The following is a 25,511-nucleotide window of genomic DNA, read 5'->3' as shown; positions in this document are numbered from 1 at the left end:
TCTTTTACAACAGAAATCCTGTTAACTCTACAGGAAAGTAGTAAATATATTGCCAAAGGTCTTTGATACTTCAGGCGGATGTTTTTCAATATTCCATGTCCGCCTTAATTCCGTCTATAAGTCTTAATTTTTAGGTGGATTCCGACTGGGATCCTGCTATTTTTAAGTGGAATCCTCCTCATATTCTCATACGGGAGTATTGATAATGTTTCAGTAACTTTTTATGTTAAATCATCAAAATATTCTAAGTCCAATTTGCTTTTGTTTTCATCTTAGAAAATTTCTAAGTGTTGCTTTTCCATTGTTTGCCTTCCTTAAAAATTTCAAAGTCCAAGTTTGCCATCATTTCCATCCCCCCAAAAAGTTAAAGTCCAAACTTTGCCTTCGATTGCCATAGATTTTCATCCTTTCCATGAAATTTCTTTTATACCAAGTATGAAAACGATTGCAATTTTTGCCATGGAAAATTTTTGCCATGAATTTCATGGAATTTCATCAAACTTCACATCGTTTCCATGCTTTTTCCATGAAAAATCGATGGCATAGATGGAATGCCATGAAAATCCTAGGGACAGGAAGCTCCTTTTTGTTTTTTTTAAATTTCAGATTTTAAGTTTTGGATTTATGGGGCTTTATTCATAAAAAAGAGGGTCCGTCGTCCACACTTCGGACAATAACTCAAAAACACTTTCACCAATTTCCATGAAACTTAAGTGAATTGTTAATATCTATTGACGTAAGCTCCCTTTCGGTTTTTTTAAATTTCAGATTTTAAGTTTTGGATTTATGGGGCTTTATTCATAAAAAAGAGGGTCCGTCGTCCACACTTCGGACAATAACTCAAAAACACTTTCACCAATGTCCATGAAACTTTAAGTGAATTGTTAATATCTATTGATGTAAGCTCCCTTTCCATTTAATAAATTTTAGATTTTATTTATTATTGGGGGGGGGGATGTATTTGACAGGGCTCACACTAATTCTAGTTGATCATATACATTCGTTTAAAGCATAAAAGACAAGTTAAAAGAGCAACAGGCGTTTCATGCACTAAAGCACAGCCCTTTATTAGCCATGGCAGCCATCTTGGTTGAATGGCCGGGTCACCAGACACATTTTTTAAATAACATACCCCAAAGATGATTGTGGCCAAGTTTGGTTTAATTTGGCCTAGTAGTTTCAGAGGAGAATATTTTTGTAAAAGATAACTATGATTTACGAAAAATGGTTAAAAATCGACTATAAAGAGCAATAGATCCTAAAGGGGTCAACTGACCATTTCGGTCATGCTTACTTATTTGTAAATCTTACTTTGCTGAACATTATTGCTGTTTACAGTTTATCTCTATCTATAATTATATTCAAGATTCAAGATAACAACCAAAAACAGTAAAATTTTCGTAAAATTACCAATTCAGGGGCAGCAACCCAACAATGGGTTGTCTGATTCATCTGAAAATTTCAGGGCAGATAGATCTTGACCTGATAATCATTGTTACTTCATGTCAGATTTGCACTAAATGCTTTAGTTTTATTCAAAAACTGCATTTTACCCCTATGTTCTATTTTTAGCCATGGCGGCCATCTTGGTTCGATGGCCAGGTCACCGGACACATTGTTATAAACTAGATATCCCAAAGATGATTGTGGCCAAGTTTGGATTAATTTGGCTCAGTAGTTTCAGAGGAGAAGATTTTTGTAAAAGATTACTAAGATTTACGAAAAATGGTTTAAAATTGACTATAAAGTGCAATAACTCCTAAAGGGGTCAACTAACAATTTCGGTCATGTTTACTTATTTGTAAATCTGACTTTGTTGAACATTATAGCTGTTTACAGTTTATCTCTATCTATAATAATATTTAAGATAATAACCAAAAACAGTAAAATTTCCGTGAAATTACCAATTCAGGGGCAGCAACCCAACAATGGTTTGTCTGATTCATCTGAAAATTTCAGGGCAGTTAGATCTTCACCTGATAAACAATTTTAACCATGTCAGATTTGCTCTAAATGCTTGGGTTTTTGAGTTATAAGCCAAAAACTGCATTTTACCCCTATGTTCTATTTTTAGCCGTGGCGGCCATCTTGGTTCGATCATGTATCATGTATATATATATATATACTATATTTTTGTTTGGGCTTGTATCATATTTTCTCTCCGGTTTATATGATCCGTTCATCCTATATTGACTCTTAAAATTCAAGAGTCTATCTAAAAATGAGGGTACTTTTTATATGGCCTGCCAAATACTGTTTCGATCCTTTACATCACTGAAGAGACATTTATTGTCAAAATCAGGATCTGGTGTACTAAAAAAATATTGACACCGTATGTTTGTGGCATAACATCGAGGCCACAAGTTAATTTTTTTCTGTTTAGTATTAAATTTATATTAAGATCCATTTTGTTACATCTTGTGATCAATTTTATTTGGCAATCGCCAATGGCAGTCAGCAGGGTTAAAGAACATCAGTTGTTCAACCTGTTAGTCAAATGCTTTTTGTTTAAATATACTTTTTCACTTTTTTGGTCTTTTGGAAAATGTTGTTTGTGCTGTTTTTAGACCCTTATACTATATTGATATATATGACATTTCATCTGGCCCTACATCTACCAGGTGTTTAATAAAGGCAACAGTAGTATACTGCTGTTTGAAATTCATAAATCAAGGAAATGAAAACAAATCCGGGTTACAAACTAAAACTGAGGGAAACACATCAAATATAAGAGGAAAACTACGACACAACAGAAATAGAACATTAAAGTGTAACAAACCTAAAATAGAACTATTATATAACAATGGCAATTTTCCTGACTTGCATGGTACAGGACATTTTAAGAAAACAAATGGTGAATTGAATCGAACAAACTTGCTGCAAAATAAGATCTATCCAAGTTTCCAAAACTTTTCTGTACTGTCCATTTAATGCATTTCACAAGTGTTTGAAGTGCTGAAAAAGTTAAATAATTCATAAGAGAAACGCAATATTGTCTAGGGGAAATTTTTCGTCTGATACAATCTTGGAGAACTTAATGATGGGATCAGCACAATTGTTTTGATTAAGAACTGCAGGAGCAAGTGCTATCAATTCTTGCAGTTTGTCATATATTGGGGGATCCTTTATATCATGTTCCATTTCATGTAACATGTCGTTTAGAAGTTGATCTGCAAACAATAGTATGCATAGCCCTGTTGGTCCTCTATTGTGACCTTTCATCAAGTCTACTGGTGGTTTTGTTGAAATTAAGGTCTTTCCTTTTACAAAAGGGAAAGACCTTACTGTATTTCTTCTGTTTATTATTATTATTATTATTATTCTTCCGCCAAACTTTGACGAAGTTAGCAGCCTAAACCGTAAGACGTGTCGCTTTCATGTTCACACTTTGTATCGGTGTCATGAATACCTATCTGGAACTCACCCTGTTAGTCGAAATATTTTGTCGGTTCGGAGTAATCCCTCCGAAACCAAAAAACCTTGTTATCGTTCCAACACCGTAACCATAATAGGTAGAAAAAAAACAAAGGGTGAAATTTGTTCAGAACCAGACCCCGGTTCTTCGTTACATTTGGATCGAAAAGATTCAACGACTCATTGGTAGGGTTATGCCCCTATGAAAATTAACCGGTGTCGGTGGACCACCAAAACTCAGAAACGGTAAGTCGTAGAGACCTAGGATCTACACCATTCATCATCAATTCCTGTATCTTCGAAAAATATCTCAAGGTCAAATTTGTATGTTGACCTTGACCTTTGACCTTACACCTTGTTATGGAATAATCACAGCAACCATTATACTTACAGAAGTTTTAGATAGTGGAAAATGTTTGGGTCATTACCGCGCAACTTTGTTATATTTCGACCGAAGAGATTTGACCTTTTTTTAAGGGGCATAAAGCCTGTTTTAGGTGTCTGAAAACACAAAATCAGCTTTTTCTAAATAACCAAAGGTCCTAGACCCTTGGGGTCTTCAGCAAAAACATTGGGGACTAATGACCTTGACAAAGGTCAAAAGGTCAAAGGTCAAGGTCATGTCCCAGACAGCGAATTTAGTGTTTTTAACCTTATATAAAGGATTTTAAGTGTGTTTTCGAGCTTTTTAAGGTTGACCTTGACCTTTTCAATACATTCTACGTCTGTTGGAACATGTATTTTACATTACAAAAGGAAAGACCTCTCAATTGTTCAAGAACAATTGACAGTTTAATTTCTTCTGTAATTGAAATTGGGTGAAACTTAATTTTTTTCCAGGCGTTTTTATTTTGATGACAAATGAGGATTTGCATGTTTTTATACGACCGCAAATTTTGAAAAAATTTTCGTCGTATATTGCTATCACGTTGGCGTCGTCGTCGTCGTCGTCGTTGTCCGAATACTTTTAGTTTTCGCACTCTAACTTTAGTAAAAGTGAATAGAAATCTATGAAATTTTAACACAAGGTTTATGACCATAAAAGGAAGGTTGGTATTGATTTTGGGAGTTTTTGGTTCCAACATTTTAGGAATAAGGGGCCAAAAAGGGCCCAAATAAGCATTTTCTTGTTTTTCGCACTATAACTTTAGTTTAAGTTAATAGAAATCTATGAAATTTTGACACAAGGTTGATGACCACAAAAGAAAGGTTGGGATTGATTTTGGGAGTTTTGGTTTCAACAGTTTAGGAATTAGGGGCCAAAAAAGGGCCCAAATAAGCATTATTCTGGGTTTTCGCACAATAACTTTAGTTTAAGTAAATAGAAATCAATGAAATTTAAACATAATGTTTATGACCACAAAAGGAAGATTGGTACTGATTTTGGGAGTTAAGGTCCCAACAGTTTAGGAATTAGGGGCCAAAAAGGGACCCAAATAAGCATTTTTCTTGGTTTTCACACCATAACGTTAGTATAATTAAATAGAAATCTATGAAATTTAAACACAAGGTTAATGACCATAAAAGGAAAGTTGGTATTGATTTTGGGAGTTTTGGTCCCAACAGTTTAGGAAAAAGGGGCCCAAAGGGTCCAAAATTAAACTTTGTTTGATTTCATCAAGAATTGATTAAATAGGGTTCTTTGATATGCCAAATCTAACTGTGTATGTAGATTCTTAACTTTTGGTCCCGTTTTCAAATTGGTCTACATTAAGGTCCAAAGGGTCCAAAATTAAACTTAGTTTGATTTTAACAAAAATTGAATCCTTGGGGTTCTTTGATATGCTGAATCTAAAAATGAACTTAGATTTTTTAATATTGGCCCAGTTTTCAAGTTGGCCCAAATCGGGGTCCAAAATTAAACTTTTTTGATTTCATCAAAAATTGAATAAATGGGGTTCTTTGATATGGCAAATCTAACTGTGTATGTAGATTGTTCATTTTTGGTCCCGTTTTCAAATTGGCCTACATTAAGGTCCAAAGAGTCCAAAATTAAACTAAGTTTGATTTTAACAAAAATTAAATTCTTGGGCCTCTTTCATATGCTGAATCTAAACATTTACTTAGATTTTTGATTATGGGCCCAGTTTTTAAGTTGGTCCAAATCAGGATCTAAAATTATTATATTAAGTATTATCGGACCACAGATGAATTATCACGTTGTGATTGGTTAAACGCCGTCACGTGGTGACCCCCTATGAGACCGTATGGGGTTAGTAAGTTTCATATGGGGTTCATGACGCGTTAATGGCGACGTCATCTATAAATGTTGTTGTGTTTCATTGTTTATTTTTCAACAAAACGACGCAAAAAAAGTCCAGCGTCCGATAAATTCGTTAAACGGTTAACTACTGACCCCTTACGGATCCATAGAGGGTGAATAAAATTCATAGGGGACTCGGCCTCCGGCCTCACCCCCTATGGATTTTACTAACCCTCTATGGATCCGTATGGGGTCAGTAGCGAACCATATAACTTATATTGTGGAATAGCAAGTCTTTTCAATTGCACAGTATTGTGCAATGGCAAGAAATATCTTATTTCACAATATTGTGAAATAGCAATTTTTTTTTAATTAGAGTTATCTTTCTTTGTCCAAAAAAGTAAGCAAGAAATATCTTATTGCAAGATTTTTTTTTAATTGGAGTTATCTTTCTTTGTCCAGAATCAACTTAAATCTTTGTTATATACAATATACAATGTATATTCACTTTTTACTACCAACTGATAAATTTAAATAATCTTTACCATTCAGTGATAACAAGCAGTTTTTTTACATTTTATTTACAGTTTATTTTATGATGTATTTAAATGAGTAGTTATTGTTGCAAACTCCATTAGAATATTTTAATTGAGATTAGTTTTGGAGTAAGGGAAAGGGGGATGTGATTACAAAATTGGGTTCAATTTTTCTCATTTGAAATTTCATAAATAAAAAGAAAATTTCTTCAAACATTTTTTTGAAAGGATTAATATTGAACAGCATAGTGAATTGCTAACAAAAAATTTAAGTTCATTAGAACACATTCATTCTGTGTCAGAAACCTATGCTGTGTCAACTATTTAATCACAATCCAAATTTAGAGCTGAATCCAGCTTGAATGTTGTGTCCATGCTTGCCCCAACCGTTCAGGGTTCAACCTCTGCGGTCGTATAAAGCTACGCCCTGCGAAGCATCTGGTTTAAATTTTTTTACGGATGGCCATTTAGTGGGCAATCTGGTCAGCTGGTCAACATCAGGTTGTATTCGCGATAGTTTCTGCCTGCACAAGTTTACGTTTGATTTGCGTCTTGTCATGACCATTAGTTTTATCTGAAAAAATAAGAAATTAGATCTAGTCACACGTTGAATACTATATGTGTTTAAATTAGTATATAATGTGTACCCGACATCCTTCGATATTCAATGCATCCTTTTTCCATTTTTAGCTCACCTGGCCCATAGGGCCAAGTGAGCTTTTCTCATCACTTGGCGTCTGGCGTCCGGCCTCGTCTTGCATCCGGCGTCGTCGTTGACCGTCGTCGTCGTCGTCCTGCGTTAACTTTTACAAAAATCTTCTCCTTTAAAACTACTGGGCCAAATTTAACCAAACTTGGCCACAATCATCATTGGGGTATCTAGTTTAACAATTGAGTCCAGTGACGTCGCCAACCAACCAAGATGGCCGTCATAGCTAAAAATAGAACATAGGGGTAAAATGCAGTTTTTGGCTTATAACTCAAAAACCAAAGCATTTAGAGCAAATCTCACATTGGTTAAAATTGTTTATCAGGTTAAGATCTATCTGTCCTGAAATTTTCAGATGAATCTGACATTTTATTGTTAGGTTGTTGCCCCTGAATTAGTAATTTTAAGGAAATTTTGTTGTTTTTGGTTATTATCTTGAATATTATTTTAGATAGAGATAAACTGTAAACAGCAATAATGTTCAGCAAAGTAAGATCTACAAATAAGTCAACATGACCAAAATGGTCAGTTGACCACTTTAGGAGTTATTGCCCTTTATAGTAAATTTTTAACCATTTTTCGTAAATCTTAGTAATCTCTTAGAAAAATCTTCTCCTCTGAAACTACTTGGCCAAATTAATTGAAACTTTTTTTGTTGTTATTATCTTGAATATTATTATAGATAGGGATAAACTGTAAACAGCAATAATGTACAGCAAAGTAAGAACTAAAAATAAGTCAATTGACCCTCTAAGGAGTTATTGCCCTTCATAGTCAATTTTTAATAATTTTCACAAAATTTGTAGATTTTCACAAAATTTTTAGATTTTCACTAACATTTTCCACAGAAACTACTGTTATAGACAGAGATAATTGTAAGCAGCAAAAAAGTTTAGTAAAGTAAGATCTACAAACACATCACCATCACCAAAACACAATTTTGTCATGAATCCATCTGTGTACAATGTTTAATATTAACATAGACCAAGGTGAGCAACACTGGCTCTTTAGAGGCTTTAGTTAAAAAATAAGACGTTTTTCGACCATATAAATGACGGATAGTTGTGAGTAACAAGTTTTTTCCGAGTACAATAAAGAATTTCGGACATGTTCATTTGTTGATAAAGTAGGCGGTTCTTGATAATCAAGATGTTGTTATGAAAAATTTTGCCGATATCCTGCATGTTTAACCTAATTCCTAAAACTGGTATCGAAGTGTTTTCAAAATTGAGATAACCAATAATATTGAGCGATGTCTCATTAATTTTCCTTCTTTATATAGTCTTTGGTGGACTGTTTTGTATAATCATAACCCTCATATAACTGGCATAATAAGTAAAATTCTTACCTTGAAGCGACAAGATGGTGTTTCAATTTCAATCGCTGACACCCTGCGTGATGACGTATAGTTTCCCCTTGTGATTGCCAATGAGACAACTCTCCACAAGAGACCAAAATGACATAGAAATCAACAACTATAGATCACCGTACGGCCTTCAACAATGAGCAAAGCCCATACCGCATAGTCAGCTATAAAAGGCTTCGAAATGACAATGAAACAATTCAAATAAGAAAACTAACGTCCTTATTTGTTTAAAAATAATGAAAGAAAAACAAATATGTAACACAAACAAATGACAACCACTGAATTACAGGCTCCTGACTTGCGACAGGTACATACATACAGAATGTGGCGGGGTTAAACATGTTTCCATTTATGCCCGGTCTGTTCAGCTGTTGTATCCAGCCGGGCTCAGCGAAGCATTTTTTGTTTATATAGATTAGACTGTTGGTTTTTCTGAAATTTGAATGGTTTTACACTAGTTATTGTTGGGGCCTTTATAGCTTGTTGTTCTATGTGAGCCAAGGCTACGTGTTGTAGACCTAACTTTGACCTATAATGGCTTACTTTGATAAATTGTGACTTGGACAGAAAGTTGTCTCATTGGCAATCAAATCACATCTTTTTATATACAATCATAAACATATTTCTTTCGTTATTGAATACGTGATTCTGCCTAGCTACCAACCCCTGCTGAAAAAATGTGTGTATACATTGTACTTTCTTATAAAAAAGGGACATTAGCTGCCACATTTCTGTCCACGGATTTGACTCAAATTTTCATAATTGATTTTTAACCGAATTTTTAAAATAAAAAATGATTATTGATTTGGTTGAGGCTGCCAAATAGTGTAAATTTTTTATGGATTATTGTCTGACAAATTATAAGTTTAAAAGATCCAAAACCAATACTTTGTATGAATTGTTTATTTACTTTTGATACGACTGCAAAAATTGAAAATTTTTTGGTCGTATATTGGTATCACGTTGTCGTCGTCATTCTCGTCGTCTGAAAACTTTTAGTTTTCGCACTCTAACTTTAGCTTCAGTCAATAGAAATCTATGAAATTTAAACACAAGGTTTATGACCATAAAAGGCAGGTTGAGATTGATTTTGGAAGTTTGGGTCCCAACAGTTTAGGAATAAGGGGCAAAAACAGGGCCCAAATAAGCAATATTCTTGGTTTTCGCACAATAACTTTAGTATAAGTAAAAAGAAAACACAAAAAGAAGGTTGAGATTGATTTTGGGAATTAAGGTCCCAACAGTTAAGGAATTAGGGACCAAAAAGGGACCCAAATAAGCATTTTGCTTGGTTTTCGTACCATAACTTTAGTATAAGTAAATAGAAATCTATGAAATTTAAACACAAGGTTTATGACCATAAAAGGAAGGTTGGGATTGATTTTGGGAGTTTTGGTCCCAACAGTTGGGTCCAAAATTAAACTTTGTTTGATTTTATCAAAAAATGAATAATTGGGGTTCTTTGGTATGCTGAATCTAAAAATGTACTCAGTTATTTGATTATAAGCCCAGTTTTCAAGTTGGTCCAAATCGGTGTCCAAAATTAAACTGTTTTTGATTTCATCAAAAATTGAATAATTGGGGTTCTCTGATATGCCAAATCTAACTGTGTATGTAGATTCTTTATTTTGGTCCAGTTTTCAAATTGGTCTACATTAAGGTCCAAAGGGTCCAAAATTAAACTAAGTTTGATTTTAACAAAATTTGAATTCTTAGGGTTCTTTGATATGCTGAATCTAAAAAATGTACTTAGATTTTTGATTATTGGCCCAGTTTTCAAGTTTAAGGTCCACATCGGGGTCCAAACTTTGTTTGATTTCATCACAAATTGAATACTTGGGATTCTTTGATATGCCAAATCTAACTGTGTATGTTGATTCCTAATTTTTGGTCCCGTTTTCAAATTGGTCTATATTAGGGTCCAAAGGGTCCAAAATTAAACTAAGTTTGATTTTAACAAAAATTGAATTTTTGGGCTTCTTTGATATGCTGAATCTTAACATGTACTTAGATTTTTGATTATGAGCCCAGTTTTCAAGTTGGTCCAAATGAGGATCCAAAATTATTATATTAAGTATTGTGCAATAGCAAGAAATGTTCAATTGCACAGTATTGTGCAATAGCAAGAAATTTCCAATTGCACAGTATTGCGCAATAGCAAGAAATCTTCAATTGCACAGTTTTGTGCAAAAGTAAGTATTTCAATTGCACAGTATTGTGCAATAGCATATGGTCGGACCATATGAGATGAGTATACGCATATGGTCATGACCCAGGGGTCGAAATTAGGGCTAGTCCGGTAGTCCGGGATTAGTAAAATTTGCGTCTGACCAGTAGATTTTGTCATCTAGTGGTCCGGTGGACCACTAGAAATTTGTCGATAAAAATCACTGATTGCATCGCAATCTCCGTTTGTTTACAAAACAATTTACCTTTGAAATCAATTAAACGGTACTGGGGGGTATTACAATTTATCAAGGTAATTAATACCTCGGGTGAGCGTCCTTCACAACAATATAAAATGTGGAAATTTTTGGAAGGAGTTTAACCACCGGACAAAAAAATAAAGATAACTGAAAATCAAAAGGAAGATCGAAATAAGTATACGAAAGTGACAAAAGGAAACGCTAATACCAAAAATCATGAATCGTGAATGGTTGCATTATATAGTAGATCGGAATTTAATGATTGCGATGACGTAGAAAACAATGTTGATATTTTTTCAGTCCTTGATCCTGATTTTGATATAGAAAATCATTGAGATTACCTAAGCCTTTATCAAAATCAGAATAAAGACTATTCCTTTGTCCTCTGTCTAACTTATGTAAACGAAAGCATCAAAATAAAATTAAACATCTATCATTTATATCAGTATTTGTCAAATTAATGTCATTTTTGCAGGACTAGTAGATTTGGAGCCGGACCAGTAGAGTTTTCAGTCCACTGGTCCGGCTGGCCAGTACATAAAAAAGCTTAAATTCGACCCCTGTCATGACCATACGCGTACGGTCCAAATACTCATATGGTCCGGAACAGATATATTGCCTTTTAAAATCCATCAAATTGCCTTTTAAAATCCATCAAATTGGCTTGTTCGCATTGTGCTTTGATTATATTTTTTTCATTTCAGAATACATTTTAGTGGGATTCAAACAAAAAGAACAGAAAGAGTTTATTCAAACAGTTTACAAAGAAGATGACTGCTTAAAAGAAATAGGCTCAGCAGACAGTGGAAACAGTGCCTTTTCTAGTTATTCAAGCAGTTCAAAAAATTCACCATTAAACTTATACACGTCCCCTCCTTTTTTGCCAAAACCATACACTCCTAATTCACAATTTACAAGAGTAACTGGGTTAGAAGAAGTACTGGAAAGGAACAAGATCACATGTTCTGCATCATTTGATGAAAAGATCCCTGAGAAAAAATACTACAAAGAAATATATGGTTCATTATCTGAACCTCCATCTGGTCAGTCTCTTCTAAAATCAATTGATGATCAATCTTGGACAGTAGTTACTGCATCAGATATTGGTGGTAGGGAAACAATTAAAGGCCATCAGCCAACTAGCAAACATCTGTCTGACCAGGAGGAAAATTTGGGATTCTTACAAAGTTTAAGAATTACAGAAATAGACATAAATACTGAAAATAGTAAAAATATTGACAAGGATAACAGTTCAAGAAATCTTGACTTTTGTGAGGGTTTCAACTTTACAGATATTGATTTTGAATGCACTGCTGAAACAAAGTCAAACCTTTTAGAGGAAAACAATCTTTTATGTGTATGTGCTGAAAACCTTAGAATGAAAGCAAGACAAGAGCAAAATCAATTGAAGCAGTATACACAACTGTTGCAAGCAGCTATTAATAATGGGGACCAGGAAAATGCTCGTCAGTATGCAGAATTTTTGGCAGCCAGTCATATTAAAGTGTCAGTGTTATTAGATGAAAGCAGTGTGAATGAAGAAACAAATGATCAGGAAATCAGGTAAGAACTGGAATTGATACTCTAATTGATGATGTGTGTTACAGTAGATCACATATAGAATATTGACCAAATTTGGTTTGATATACAATATATATATTTTTTTAAAACATACTTTATCAGTGAGTAAAAGATATAATGACTTGAATTGCTATTCAGTAAGATGTTGCAAATTAATGAAATTTGACATGGAAACTAAATTTGAAGACTTTGGGACAGTCACATAAAGAATGTGACTGGGTTAAAAATAATTGTGAGCACCCAATCCTCAATCAGGATGGTTTTTAAAGACCCTTTTAATATCATTTTAATATCTCACCTAAACTGCTCTTAAATTATGTATATTGGAAATTTGCAAAAAACTTTATTATTAATAAATTCCATTGGAAGTTTGCCAATATAAAGTGTTGCATTGGAGTTATCTTTCTTTGTCCAGAATAGTAGTTAGATTAACTTAAATCATGACTGTATGATATTTTATATTTTTTAAACTCAATAAGAAATTTGAATTGAGATCATTTTTGGAATAAGAAAAAGGGGGAGGTGAAATAATTGGTGGGGTTCAATTTTTCTTATTTCAGATTTCAGAAATAAAAAAGAAAATTTCTTCAAATATCAATTGATTAATATTCAACAGCATACTGCATTGCTCAAAGCCAAAAAAAACTTAAAACATTTTAAAATCATTAGACCACATTCATTCTGTGTCAGAAACCTATGCTGTGTCAACTATTTAATCACAATCCATATTCAGAGCTGTATCCAGTTTGAATGTTGTGTCCATACTAGCCCAACTATTCAGCGTTCGACCTCTGCGGTCGTATAAAGCTGCGCCCTGCGGAGCATCTGGTTTTATCTTTATGTTAAAATTATAGGCGAGTTACATTTTCAGAAAAGACGCTAAGTTAGTGACTGTAATGCACCGACCTAACACACAGCTGAATTTTTTATATGTTATAGTATAATATCTGAACTTCCTTTTTCGGTTGGTCGTAAAAAAAGCATACGGAGCAATTTTTGTAAAAATTGAATTAAAATCGAGAAATAATTCTAAATTAGAAAATGACCAACAGAGTTGAAGTGTGAAAAATTCACATGTAGCTTTATTTTCTGTTATCACAAGGCAAAAAAAATTGTATATGTATAACATGACAATGTATACAAAAATTCTTTTCAAAAATAAAAAAAGTAATTTTTGTAACATTTTTTGAATTTGTTATAAAAAATCAAAATGGTGCCAATTTTCAATTTTTTTTTTCATTTCTGAGATATTTTTGGCTTGAAACCCAAATAAAAGATGTTTTGTATTATACAATGTATGCAATAGGTCTATTATATATGGTGTACGGAATGATTGTAAGGTGTAAATGTACATGTCTAGCTGTCAAGTGTCATCTGACCTTGACCTTATTTTCATAGTTCAGTGGTTATAGTTCGAGTCCTATGAAACGAGTGACCTTTGAAAAATAATGTTATTCAAATTCTTGAACCAATGCATACAAACATCATAAACTTGGTCTTCTGTGCACGATTTTATAATTTTTTCGCATAAATTTCGTATAATCATCAATTTTTATACGACCGCAAATTTTGAAAAAATTTTCGTCGTATATTGCTATCACGTTGGCGTCGTCGTCGTCGTCGTCGTCGTCGTCTGTCGTCGTCGTCGTCGTCGTCGTCGTCGTCCGAATACTTTTAGTTTTCGCACTCTAACTTTAGTAAAAATGAATAGAAATCTATGAAATTTTAACACAAGGTTCATGACCATAAAAGGAAGGCTGGTATTGATTTTGGGAGTTTTGGTCCCAACATTTTAGGAATTAGGGGCCAAAAAGGGCCCAAATAAGCATTTTCTTGGTTTTCGCACTATAACTTTAGTTTAAGTTAATAGAAATCTTTGAAATTTTGACACAAGGTTTATGACCACAAAAGAAAGGTTGGGATTGATTTTGGGAGTTTTGGTTTCAACAGTTTAGGAATTAGGGGCCAAAAAAGGGCCCAAATAAGCATTATTCTTGGTTTTCGCACAATAACTTTAGTTAAAGTAAATAGAAATCAATGAAATTTAAACACAATGTTTATGACCACAAAAGGAAGGTTGGTATTGATTTTAGGAGTTTCGGTCCCAACAGTTTAGGAATAAGGGGCCAAAAAGGGACCCAAATAAGCATTTTTCTTGGTTTTCGCACTATAACTTTAGTTTAAGTTAATAGAAATCTTTGAAATTTTGACACAAGGTTTATGACCACAAAAGAAAGGTTGGGATTGATTTTGGGAGTTTTGGTTTCAACAGTTTAGGAATTAGGGGCCAAAAAAGGGCCCAAATAAGCATTATTCTTGGTTTTCGCACAATAACTTTAGTTAAAGTAAATAGAAATCAATGAAATTTAAACACAATGTTTATGACCACAAAAGGAAGGTTGGTATTGATTTTAGGAGTTTCGGTCCCAACAGTTTAGGAATAAGGGGCCAAAAAGGGACCCAAATAAGCATTTTTCTTGGTTTTCGCACCATAGCGTTAGTATAAGTAAATAGAAATCTATGAAATTTAAACACAAGGTTTATGACTATTAAAGGAAGGTTGGTATTGATTTTGGGAGTTTTGGTCCCAACAGTTAAGGAAAAAGGGGCCCAAAGGGTTTAAAATTAAATTTTGTTTGATTTCATCAAAATTGAATAATTGGGGTTCTTTAATATGCCGAATCTAACTGTGTATGTAGATTCTTAATTTTTGGTCCCGTTTTCAAATTGGTCTACATTAAGGTCCAAAGGGTCCAAAATTAAACTTAGTTTGATTTTAACAAAAATTGAAACCTTTGGGTTCTTTGATATGCTGAATCTAAAAATGTACTTAGATTTTTTATTATTGGCCCAGTTTTCAAGTTGGCCCAAATCGAGGTCCAAAATTAAACATTGTTTGATTTCATCAAAAATTGAATAATTGGGGTTCTTTGATATGCCAAATCTAACTGTGTATGTAGATTCTTAATTTTTGGTCCAGTTTTAAAATTGGTCTAAATTAAAGTGCAAAGGGTCAAAATTAAACTTAGTTTGATTTTAACAAAAATTAAATTCTTGGGCCTCTTTGATATGCTGAATCTAAACATGTACTTAGATTTTTATACGACCGCAAATTTTGAAAAAATTTTCGTCGTATATTGCTATCACGTTGGCGTCGGCGTCGTCGTCGTCGTCGTCGTCGTCGTCGTCGTCCGAATACTTTTAGTTTTCGCACTCTAACTTTAGTAAAAGTGAATAGAAATCTATGAAATTTTAACACAAGGTTTATGACCACAAAAGGAAGGTTGGTATTGATTTTGGGAGTTTTGGTCCCAACATTTTAGGAATAAGGGGCCAAAAAGGGCCCAAATAAGCATTTTCTTGGTTTTCGCACTATAACTTTAGTTTAAGTTAATAGAAATCTATGAAATTTTGACACAAGGTTTATGACCACAAAAGAAAGGTTGGGATTGATTTGGGGAGTTTTGGTTTCAACAGCTTAGGAATTAGGGGCCAAAAAAGGGCCCAAATAAGCATTATTCTTGGTTTTCGCACAATAACTTTAGTTTAAGTTAATAGAAATCAATGAAATTTAAACACAATGTTTATGACCACAAAAGGAAGGTTGGTATTGATTTTGGGAGTTATGGTCCCAACAGTTTAGGAATTAGGGGCCAAAAAGGGACTTAAATAAGCATTTTCTTGGTTTTCGCACTATAACTTTAGTTTAAGTTAATAGAAATCTATGAAATTTTGACACAAGGTTTATGACCACAAAAGAAAGGTTGGGATTGATTTGGGGAGTTTTGGTTTCAACAGCTTAGGAATTAGGGGCCAAAAAAGGGCCCAAATAAGCATTATTCTTGGTTTTCGCACAATAACTTTAGTTTAAGTTAATAGAAATCAATGAAATTTAAACACAATGTTTATGACCACAAAAGGAAGGTTGGTATTGATTTTGGGAGTTATGGTCCCAACAGTTTAGGAATTAGGGGCCAAAAAGGGACTTAAATAAGCATTTTTCTTGGTTTTCGCACCATAACGTTAGTATAAGTAAATAGAAATCTATGAAATTTAAACACAAGGTTTATGACCATAAAAGGAAGGTTGGTATTGATTTTGGGAGTTTTGGTCCTAACAGTTTAGGAAAAAGGGGCCCAAAGGGTCCAAAATGAAACTTTGTTTGATTTCATCAAGAATTGAATATTTGGGGTTCTTTGATATGCGGAATCTAACTGTGTATGTAGATTCTTAATTTTTGGTCCCATTTTCAAATTGGTCTACATTAAGGTCCAAAGGGTCCAAAATTAAAATAAGTTTGATTTTGTCAAAAAATTAATCGGTTGGGTTCTTTGATATGCTGAATCTAAAAATGTATTTAGATTCTTGATTATTGGCCCAGTTTTCAAGTTGGTCCAAATCGGGGTCCAAAATTAAACTTTGTTTGATTTCATTAAAAAATGAATAAATGGGGTTCTTTGATATGCCAAATCTAACTGTGTATGTAGATTCTTCATTTTTGGTCCTGTTTTCAAATTGGTCTACATTAAAGTCCAAAGGGTCCAAAATTAAACTTAGTTTGATTTTAACAAAAATTGAAATCATGGGGTTCTTTGATATGCTGAATCCAAACATGTACTTAGATTTTTGATTATGGGCCCAGTTTTCAAGTTGGTCCAAATCAGGATCTAAAATATTATATTAAGTATTGTGCAATAGCAAGTCTTTTCAATTGCACAGTATTGCACAATGGCAAGAAATATCTAATTGCACAATATTGTGAAATAGCAATATTTTTTTTTAATTAGAGTTATCTTTCTTTGTCCAGAATAGTAAGCAAGAAATATCTAATTGCACAATATTGTGAAATAGCAATATTTTTTTTTAATTGGAGTTATCTTTCTTTGTCCAGAATCAACTCAAATCTTTGTTATATACAATGTATATTCACTTTTTACTACCAACTGATAAATTAAAGTAATCTTTACCATTCAGTGATAACAAGCAGTTTTTTTACATCTTAATATCTTATGATGTATTTAAATGAGTAGTTATTGTTGCAAACTCCATTAGAAATTTAAGTGAGATTAATTTGGAATAAGGGAAAGGGGGATGTGATTAAAAAAATTGGGTTCAATTTTCTCATTTGAAATGAAATTTCATAAATAAAATGAAAATTTCTTCAAACATTTTTTTGAGAGGATTAATATTCAACAGCATAGTGAATTGCTCTAAGAGGAAACAAAAATTTTAAGTTCATTAGAACACATTCATTCTGTGTCAGAAACCTATGCTGTGTCAACTATTTAATCACAATCCAAATTTAGAGGTGAATCCAGCTTGAATGTTGTGTCCATACTTGCCCCAACCGTTCAGGGTTCAACCTCTGCGGTCGTATAAAGCTACGCCCTGCGGAGCATCTGGTTGATTATGGGCCCAGTTTTCAAGTTGGTCCAAATCAGGATCTAAAATTATTATATTAAGTATTGTGCAATAGCAAGTCTTTTCAATTGCACAGTATTGTGCAATGGCAAGAAATATCTAATTTCACAATATTGTGAAATAGCAAATTTTTTTTTAATTAAGAGTTATCTTTCTTTGTCCAGTATAGTAAGCAAGAAATATCTGCAAGAATTTTTTTTAATTGGAGTTATCTTTCTTTGTCCAGAATCAACTTAAATCTTTGTTATATACAATATACAATGTATATTCACTTTTTACTACCAACTGATAAATTAAAATAATCTTTACCATTCAGTGATTACAAGCAGTTTTTTTACATCTTAATATTTTATGATGTATTTAAATGAGTAGTAATTGTTGCAAACTCCATTAGAATATTTTAATTGAAATTAGTTTTGGAATAAGGGAAAGGGGGATGTGATTAAAAAATTGGGTTCAATTTTTCTCATTTGAAATTTCATAAATAAAAAGAAAATTTCTTCAAACATTTTTTTGAGAGGATTAATATTCAACAGCATAGTGAATTGCTCTAAGAGAAAACAAAAATTTTAAGTTCATTTGAATACATTCATTCTGTGTCAGAAACCTATGCTGTGTCAACTATTTAATCACAATCCAAATTTAGAGGGGAATCCAGCTTGAATGTTGTGTCCATACTTGCCCCAACCGTTCAGGGTTCAACCTCTGCGGTCGTATAAAGCTACGCCCTGCGGAGCATCTGGTTTTTTATGAGTCAGTGATGTGAAAATATGGCAGATTATTAAAGTTCGTGTTTTTAAGACGAAGTAACATGATTGTCACATGTTTGTCAACAATCAACCAAAAAGCATGGATATTGAGCACATGTTTAACATGTACATGAATCAGATAATATTTTATTTTAAGGACATCCATGCGTATTGCGATAATCAGATTTTTACAAGATGGGTCACAATGAGGTCACTTTGCATACGGAAAATATGTCGGGTAATTGCTTCCTGAACAAAGTTGTCGGTGTCATTGTCTGTTTTTATTGCCCTGCAAGGAAGTTGTCTGTGCCATATAGTTTTACCCTTGTCCGAAATTCCGTAATTCCGAAATTCTGTAATTCCATCATTCCTCAACAAATCATTATACTGAGTTCTTTTCTAAACCCCTTTAGATATTGGGAAGATTTTTGGTAGTTGAGGAAACCATGATGAGTTACAGATCAAGTTTAAGTTAGTTCCGCTCCGCTAATTTTTGCAGACTTTTAGATTTAAGAAATTACAGACTTTGGACTTTGATAAATTGTTGAAAATCACAGTTATACAGACTTTTTTTTTCTAAACGACTTCAGATATTGGGCTGATTTTTGGTATGTGGGGTAACAATGATGAGATACAGGTCTAGTTTAAGTTTTGTTCCACTCTGCTAACTTTTGCCGAAATTATGGGCTTTGGACTTTCATAAATTGTTGAAAATCACAGTTATACGCACTTTTTTCTAAACTACTTCAGATATCGGGCTGATTTTAAGTATGTGAGGTTACAATGATAAGATACAGGTCAAGTTTAAGTTTCATTCTGCTCTGCTATTATTTTTGCGGAAATTACAGGCTTTGGACTGTGATAAATTGTTGAAAATCACTGTTATATGGACTTTTTTTCTAAACGACTTCAGATATTGGGCTGATTTTTGGTAAATGAGGTAACAATGATGAGATACAGGTCTAGTTTTAGTTTTGTTCCACTCTGCTAATTTTTGCCAAAATTATAGGCTTTGGACTGATAAATTGTTGAAAATCACAGTTATACGGACTTTTTTTTCTAAACGACTTCAGATACTGGGCTGATTTGTGGTATGTGAGGTAACAATGATAAGATACAGGTCAAGTTTAAGTTTCGTCCTGCTCTGCTTATTTTTGCAGAAATTCGTTACTGGCTTTGGACTTTGATAAATTGTTGAAAATAACAGTTATACAGACTTTTTTTCTAAACGACTTCAGATTTTGGGCTGATTTTTGGTATGTGAGGTAACCATGATGAGATACCGGTCAAGTATAAGTTTCGTTGTGCTCTGCTAATTTTTGCAGAAATTACCAGCTTTAGACTTTGATAAATTGTTGAAAATCACAGTTATTATAATTTATACACACTTTTTTTCTAAACGCTTTTAGATATTGGGCTGATTTTTATACGACCGCAAATTTTGAAAAAATTTTCGTCGTATATTGCTATCACGTTGGCGTCGTCGTCGTCGTCGTCGTCCGAATACTTTTAGTTTTCGCACTCTAACTTTAGTAAAAGTGAATAGAAATCTATGAAATTTTAACACAAGGTTTATGACCATAAAAGGAAGGCTGGTATTGATTTTGGTAGTTTTGGTCCCATTATTTTAGGAATTAGGGGCCAAAAAGGGCCCAAATAAGCATTTTCTTTGTTTTCGCACTATAACTTTAGTTTAAGTTAATAGAAATCTATGAAATTTTGTCACAAGGTTTATGACCACAAAAGAAAGGTTGGGATTGATTTTGGGAGTTTTGGTTTCAACAGTTTAGGAATTAGGGGCCAAAAAAGGGCCCAAATAAGCATTATTCTTGGTTTTCGCACAATAACTTTAGTTAAAGTAAATAGAAATCAATGAAATTTAAACACAATGTTTATGACCACAAAAGGAAGGTTGGTATTGATTTTGGGAGTTTCGGTCCCAACAGTTTAGGAATTAGGGGCCAAAAAGGGACCCAAATAAGCATTTTTCTTGGTTTTCGCACCATAGCGTTAGTATAAGTGAATAGAAATCTATGAAATTTAAACACAAGGTTTATGACTATAAAAGGAAGGTTGGTATTGATTTTGGGAGTTTTGGTCCCAACAGTTAAGGAAAAAGGGGCCCAAAGGGTCTAAAATTAAACTTTGTTTGATTTCATCAAAATTGAATAATTGGGGTTCTTTAATATGCCGAATCTAACTGTGTATGTAGATTCTTCATTTTTGGTCCCGTTTTCAAATTGGTCTACATTAAGGTCCAAAGGGTCCAAAATTAAACTTAGTTTGATTTTAACAAAAATTGAAACCTTGGGGTGCTTTGAAATGCTGAATCTAAAAATGTACTTAGATTTTTGATTATTGGCCCAGTTTTCAAGTTGGCCCAAATCGAGGTCCAAAATTAAACATTGTTTGATTTCATCAAAAATTGAATAATTGGGGTTCTTTGATATGCCAAATCTAACTGTGTATGTAGATTCTTAATTTTTGGTCCAGTTTTAAAATTGGTCTAAATTAAAGTGCAAAGGGTACAAAATTAAACTAAGTTTGATTTTAACAAAAATTAAAATCTTGGGCCTCTTTGATATGCTGAATCTAAACATGTACTTAGATTTTTGATTATGGGCCCAGTTTTCATGTTGGTCCAAATCAGGATCTAAAATTATTATATTAAGTATTGTGCAATAGCAAGTCTTTTCAATTGCACAGTATTGTGCAATGGCAAGAAATATCTAATTTCACAATATTGTGAAATAGCAAATTTTTTTTTTAATTAGAGTTATCTTTCTTTGTCCAGAATAGTAAGCAAGAAATATCTTATTGCAAGAATTTTTTTTAATTGGAGTTATCTTTCTTTGTCCAGAATCAACTTAAATCTTTGTTATATACAATATACAATGTATATTCACTTTTTACTACCAACTGATAAATTTAAATAATCTTTACCATTCAGTTTTAACAAGCAGTTTTTTTTATATCTTAATATTTATGATGTATTTAAATGAGTAGTTATTGTTGCAAACTCCATTAGAATATTTTAATTGTGATTAGTTTTGGAATAAGGGAAAGGGGGATGTGATTAAAAAATTGGGTTCAATTTTTCTCATTTGAAATTTCATAAATAAAAAGAAAATTTCTTCAAACATTTTTTTGAGAGGATTAATATTCAACAGCATAGTGAATTGCTCTAAGAGAAAACAAAAATGTTAAGTTCATTAGAACACATTCATTCTGTGTCAGAAATCTATGCTGTGTCAACTATTTAATCACAATCCAAATTTAGAGCTGAATCCAGCTTGAATGTTGTGTCCATACTTGCCCCAACCGTTCAGGGTTCAACCTCTGCGGTCGTATAAAGCTACGCCCTGCGGAGCATCTGGTTAACAATAAAAATCGTGGTTTCCCTTCTATCGATAAGTGTCATGCCAAAAAATTACTTACATGTCCCCGTCTTTCCACCAACAATACGATAAGGTCCACGTTTAATGGTCGCACATTTTCTTTAAATTTTGAAACTGATATAACTTGAAAAACAAACAGTATTATTTATTTACTCACATGAAACAAACCGGGGTGTGGTATTCTGACAGTACGTAGGAGAAACTGGACGATATTTATCTAAACGCACTCAAGAACATCTGTATTGTTTTAAAAGACCAAATAAATCCAAAAGTATCATTTACCAACACCTTAAGAAGCACAACCATCCTTTTAAATATTTAGCAGTTCAACCTTTAGAAGTAGTAAAGAAGCAGCCTGGTGAATCGCATTCAAATTAAGTTTGTACGATCACGGAAAATAATTGAATTAAATTGGATTTAAAAATTACAGACAGTTTACCCTCTCGGTCTAAATGATAATATCATGGGAATTGGTAATACATCTAGAACCAATTCCGTTAACATTTTGGATATAGTTTCTAAAACTGTTCGTAAAAACCGTTCTCACGGTCGTAGAACAAATCGCAATCAAAGAAAATTTCGGGCCAATCATACCAATATTTCGGACCTAATTTCTATTTCAAAAAACAACGGCAGACATTATCTGTTAACAAAACTATGTTCGTTACCGGTTAATAAGTTAAATAAAATTTTGGAGGATTGCAACACAATTTCATATAGCAGTCCTAAGTATGAAATTGTTCAAATTATTATGGCATATTGTTATTCTAGATTATTTCCCAAAATTGATCGCCCTGAAGATCATAAAAAACATTTGATTAAAATTAAGTATGTCAATAAAGGCTTTGATTTTGTAAATATTGCCGGTATATTTAAAGACCATTCTGTTAAAGAACAAATTCCTGGATATTTTGACAATACTGAGCTACCTCTTATTTGTTATATTTACAAGAAGTCTACCCGGAAATTTGTGTTTGATTATAGTCAATTGTGTAAAGATGTTAATATCAGTGAAAATACACCTACTTCGTGTAATTGCAGTAATTCCGAATATATTTATGGACCCATTTCCCATGTTATAACAGGAGATCTTAACATCGTTCAAGACCGAGAGTTAAAATCATTCCTCAGTAAAGGACATAAATATCGTTCCCTGTCAATTATTAATTGGAATGAGTGTCGTAATATCATCCAAGACGCACTCCATACTTACTGTATGAAATGGATAAAACGGGAAAAAGCTGACAAAAAATCTTTGGACTCTTTTTTTAATTCAGTAATGCAGATAGTTGATATATGTATTCAACATTTTAAAGAACATTTTACTATTAACAATAACCACAATAAACCTATTTCTCGTATCAAACACAAACTAAAAGAACTAGCCAAGGAATTTGTTTTTGTCCCGGCCGATAAAGCTGCTAATAATATTATTATTGTTTGACGTAAATTTTACATTGAGGTTCTGAAAAAGGAAATCACCAATTCACCAACATTCCAACTGACTCTATTTTCAGAAAACGAAATCTGTAACACACATAAACTTTTAGCCACCGCTTTACAAGCAGAGCCAAATACAATGAAAGTCCCAACTATGTATTGGCTTCCGAAGCTACACAAAACCCCTAACAAATATAGATTTATTTCGTCTTCAAGCCATTGTCCAACTACTAAATTGTCTATTCTTCTTACCTAAGCACACTAGGTACAATTAAAAACCTTATAATAAATTGTTCAAATAAGGCCTTTGAAAATAGTGGAATAAATTACTTTTGGAGTGTCAAGAACTCATTTGAAGTACTTGATAAATTGCATGCTAATATTGGTGATTTTGAATCTGTTCAAAGTTTAGATTTTTCTACCCTGTATACCACATTGCCTCACATTCTAATTAAGAAAAAATTCACACACCTAATTAAATAGGCATTCAAAAAATCAAAATGTGAATATATATGTTCAAACTCTTTTAGGTCATTTTTTAGTAGCAATAAATAAAAAAACTCTGTCAATTTGACATGCTTTGATACTATATATGCCCTTGAATTTTTACTAGATAACATTTTGTTCGCTTTGGGATTCCGTATATCTTCAGATTATCATAATTCCAATGGGGACTAACTGTGCACCACATATTGCGGACCTCTTTTTGTATTGTTATGAGTTACAATTTATGACAAAAATAAGCAAAGACCCATCAAAACAACATCTGATAAACAAATTTAATAATACTTTTAGATAATTGGATGATATTTTGGCTCTCAATACTGACGACTTCAGTATGTATATTAATGAAATTTATCCTGCTGAACTTACTTTAAATGAAGCTAATACTAACAACGACCACTGCCCTTTCCTCGATCTTAATATCTATATCACTAACGGAAAGCTGAATACTAAAATTTATGATAAAAGGGATGATTTTTCATTTCCTATCGTTAATTATCCGTTTTTAGATGGTGACGTTCCCCTGTCACCATCTTACGGTGTTTATATATCTCAACTTGTACGATTCGCTCGTGTATGTAACAATGTTTTAGAATTTAACGAGAGAAATTTATGTATTACTGAAAAATTATTACACCAGGGTTTTCGATATCACAAACTAGTCAAAACATTTACTAAATTTTATCATCGGTATAAAGACAGCATTCGTAAATATAGCTCAACATGCAGACTTCTTATACGTTCAGGTATTTCACATCCAATTTTTTATGGAAATATTCTTTATAAAGCACAAAGGTGTCAGTATTCACCTCAGAAACTTACAAAACCTTTGAATAGACTTATTAAGAAGGGATATAATTACGATACTGTTGTCAAGTCATTAAAGATTGCATATTTTGGTGTAAATATTGAGTCACTGATAAGGTCTTTGCTCCGGAACTAAACACATTTATTCTAAAAACATTTGTTGGCATGACACAGGTTATATGTTCTTCTCATATATGGGTGGAATCAGAAAAAATGAAGATTTTAACATATTGGGGCATATTGTTTGCCCCATTATATTTAGGAAAGTAAATTAAATGTCAAACCAACAAGTTCAATTCCAGCTAACTTGCAGCCAAATTTCATTTAGATATCTTGTACCAGCCAAAAGTTTTATTAAAAAAACATGTCAAATTTGTCAGGAGTGTGACGCTTTTTGTGTGACAGGATTTTTTTTTAATAATTTACATGTTGAGTAAAAATTATTATGATGAATGCATGTATATGAAGATGGTTTATAATCATTCTTCAATACTAGGTTTTGTAGATTATAGATTGGTGTTATCATTGCACAAATATTATGTAAATAAATATACATTATGAAAAGGTATGTACCAAAAATTAATATTGGCAAAATTTGATAATTTCTAAATTAAAGTGTTATGGTTGTATTTTAAAGGAGTATTTGTGTGTAAAACTGGTAAGTATTTATTGTATACATGTATAAGCTATCCATAAATGGCTATACAGACATCCTAAGGTGCATAATTCACATATTGGATTAACTTCTATACAAGCACCCAAAAATGTCAGGAGTGTGACAACTGTCTTTAAACATGTACCAAATTTATATAATGCTTTTCATCTTACATTGTTATTTATTTTTCAGAAGCACCTGTTCCATAGAGAAGAAAAACATTTATTGCAGCTGTGATAATCTATATGTTGAATCTACACACTTGATTTTTATATGTCAGGAGTGTGACACTTTTTTTATAC

At 32.8% G+C, this 25,511-nt stretch overlaps 1 protein-coding gene across 2 annotated transcripts in view; it reads left to right on the top strand.

The window, feature by feature from the left end:
- Nucleotides 1–25,511, top strand: part of LOC134721349 (ranBP-type and C3HC4-type zinc finger-containing protein 1-like) — a 244,662-nt gene that overhangs the window by 52,755 nt on the left and 166,396 nt on the right. For both annotated transcript variants that reach the window (XM_063584289.1, XM_063584290.1), the window contains exon 3: nt 11,359–12,217. In XM_063584289.1, coding sequence (XP_063440359.1) covers nt 11,359–12,217 — 859 coding nt within the window. The remainder of the gene's footprint in view (nt 1–11,358; nt 12,218–25,511) is intronic.

The sequence above is a fragment of the Mytilus trossulus genome, chromosome 6 (genome assembly GCF_036588685.1).
Source record: "Mytilus trossulus isolate FHL-02 chromosome 6, PNRI_Mtr1.1.1.hap1, whole genome shotgun sequence".
NCBI classification, from domain to species: Eukaryota; Metazoa; Mollusca; class Bivalvia; order Mytilida; family Mytilidae; genus Mytilus; species Mytilus trossulus.
The sequence above is the reverse complement of the archived record's forward strand: the minus strand, read 5'-3'. Positions and strand labels throughout refer to the sequence as shown.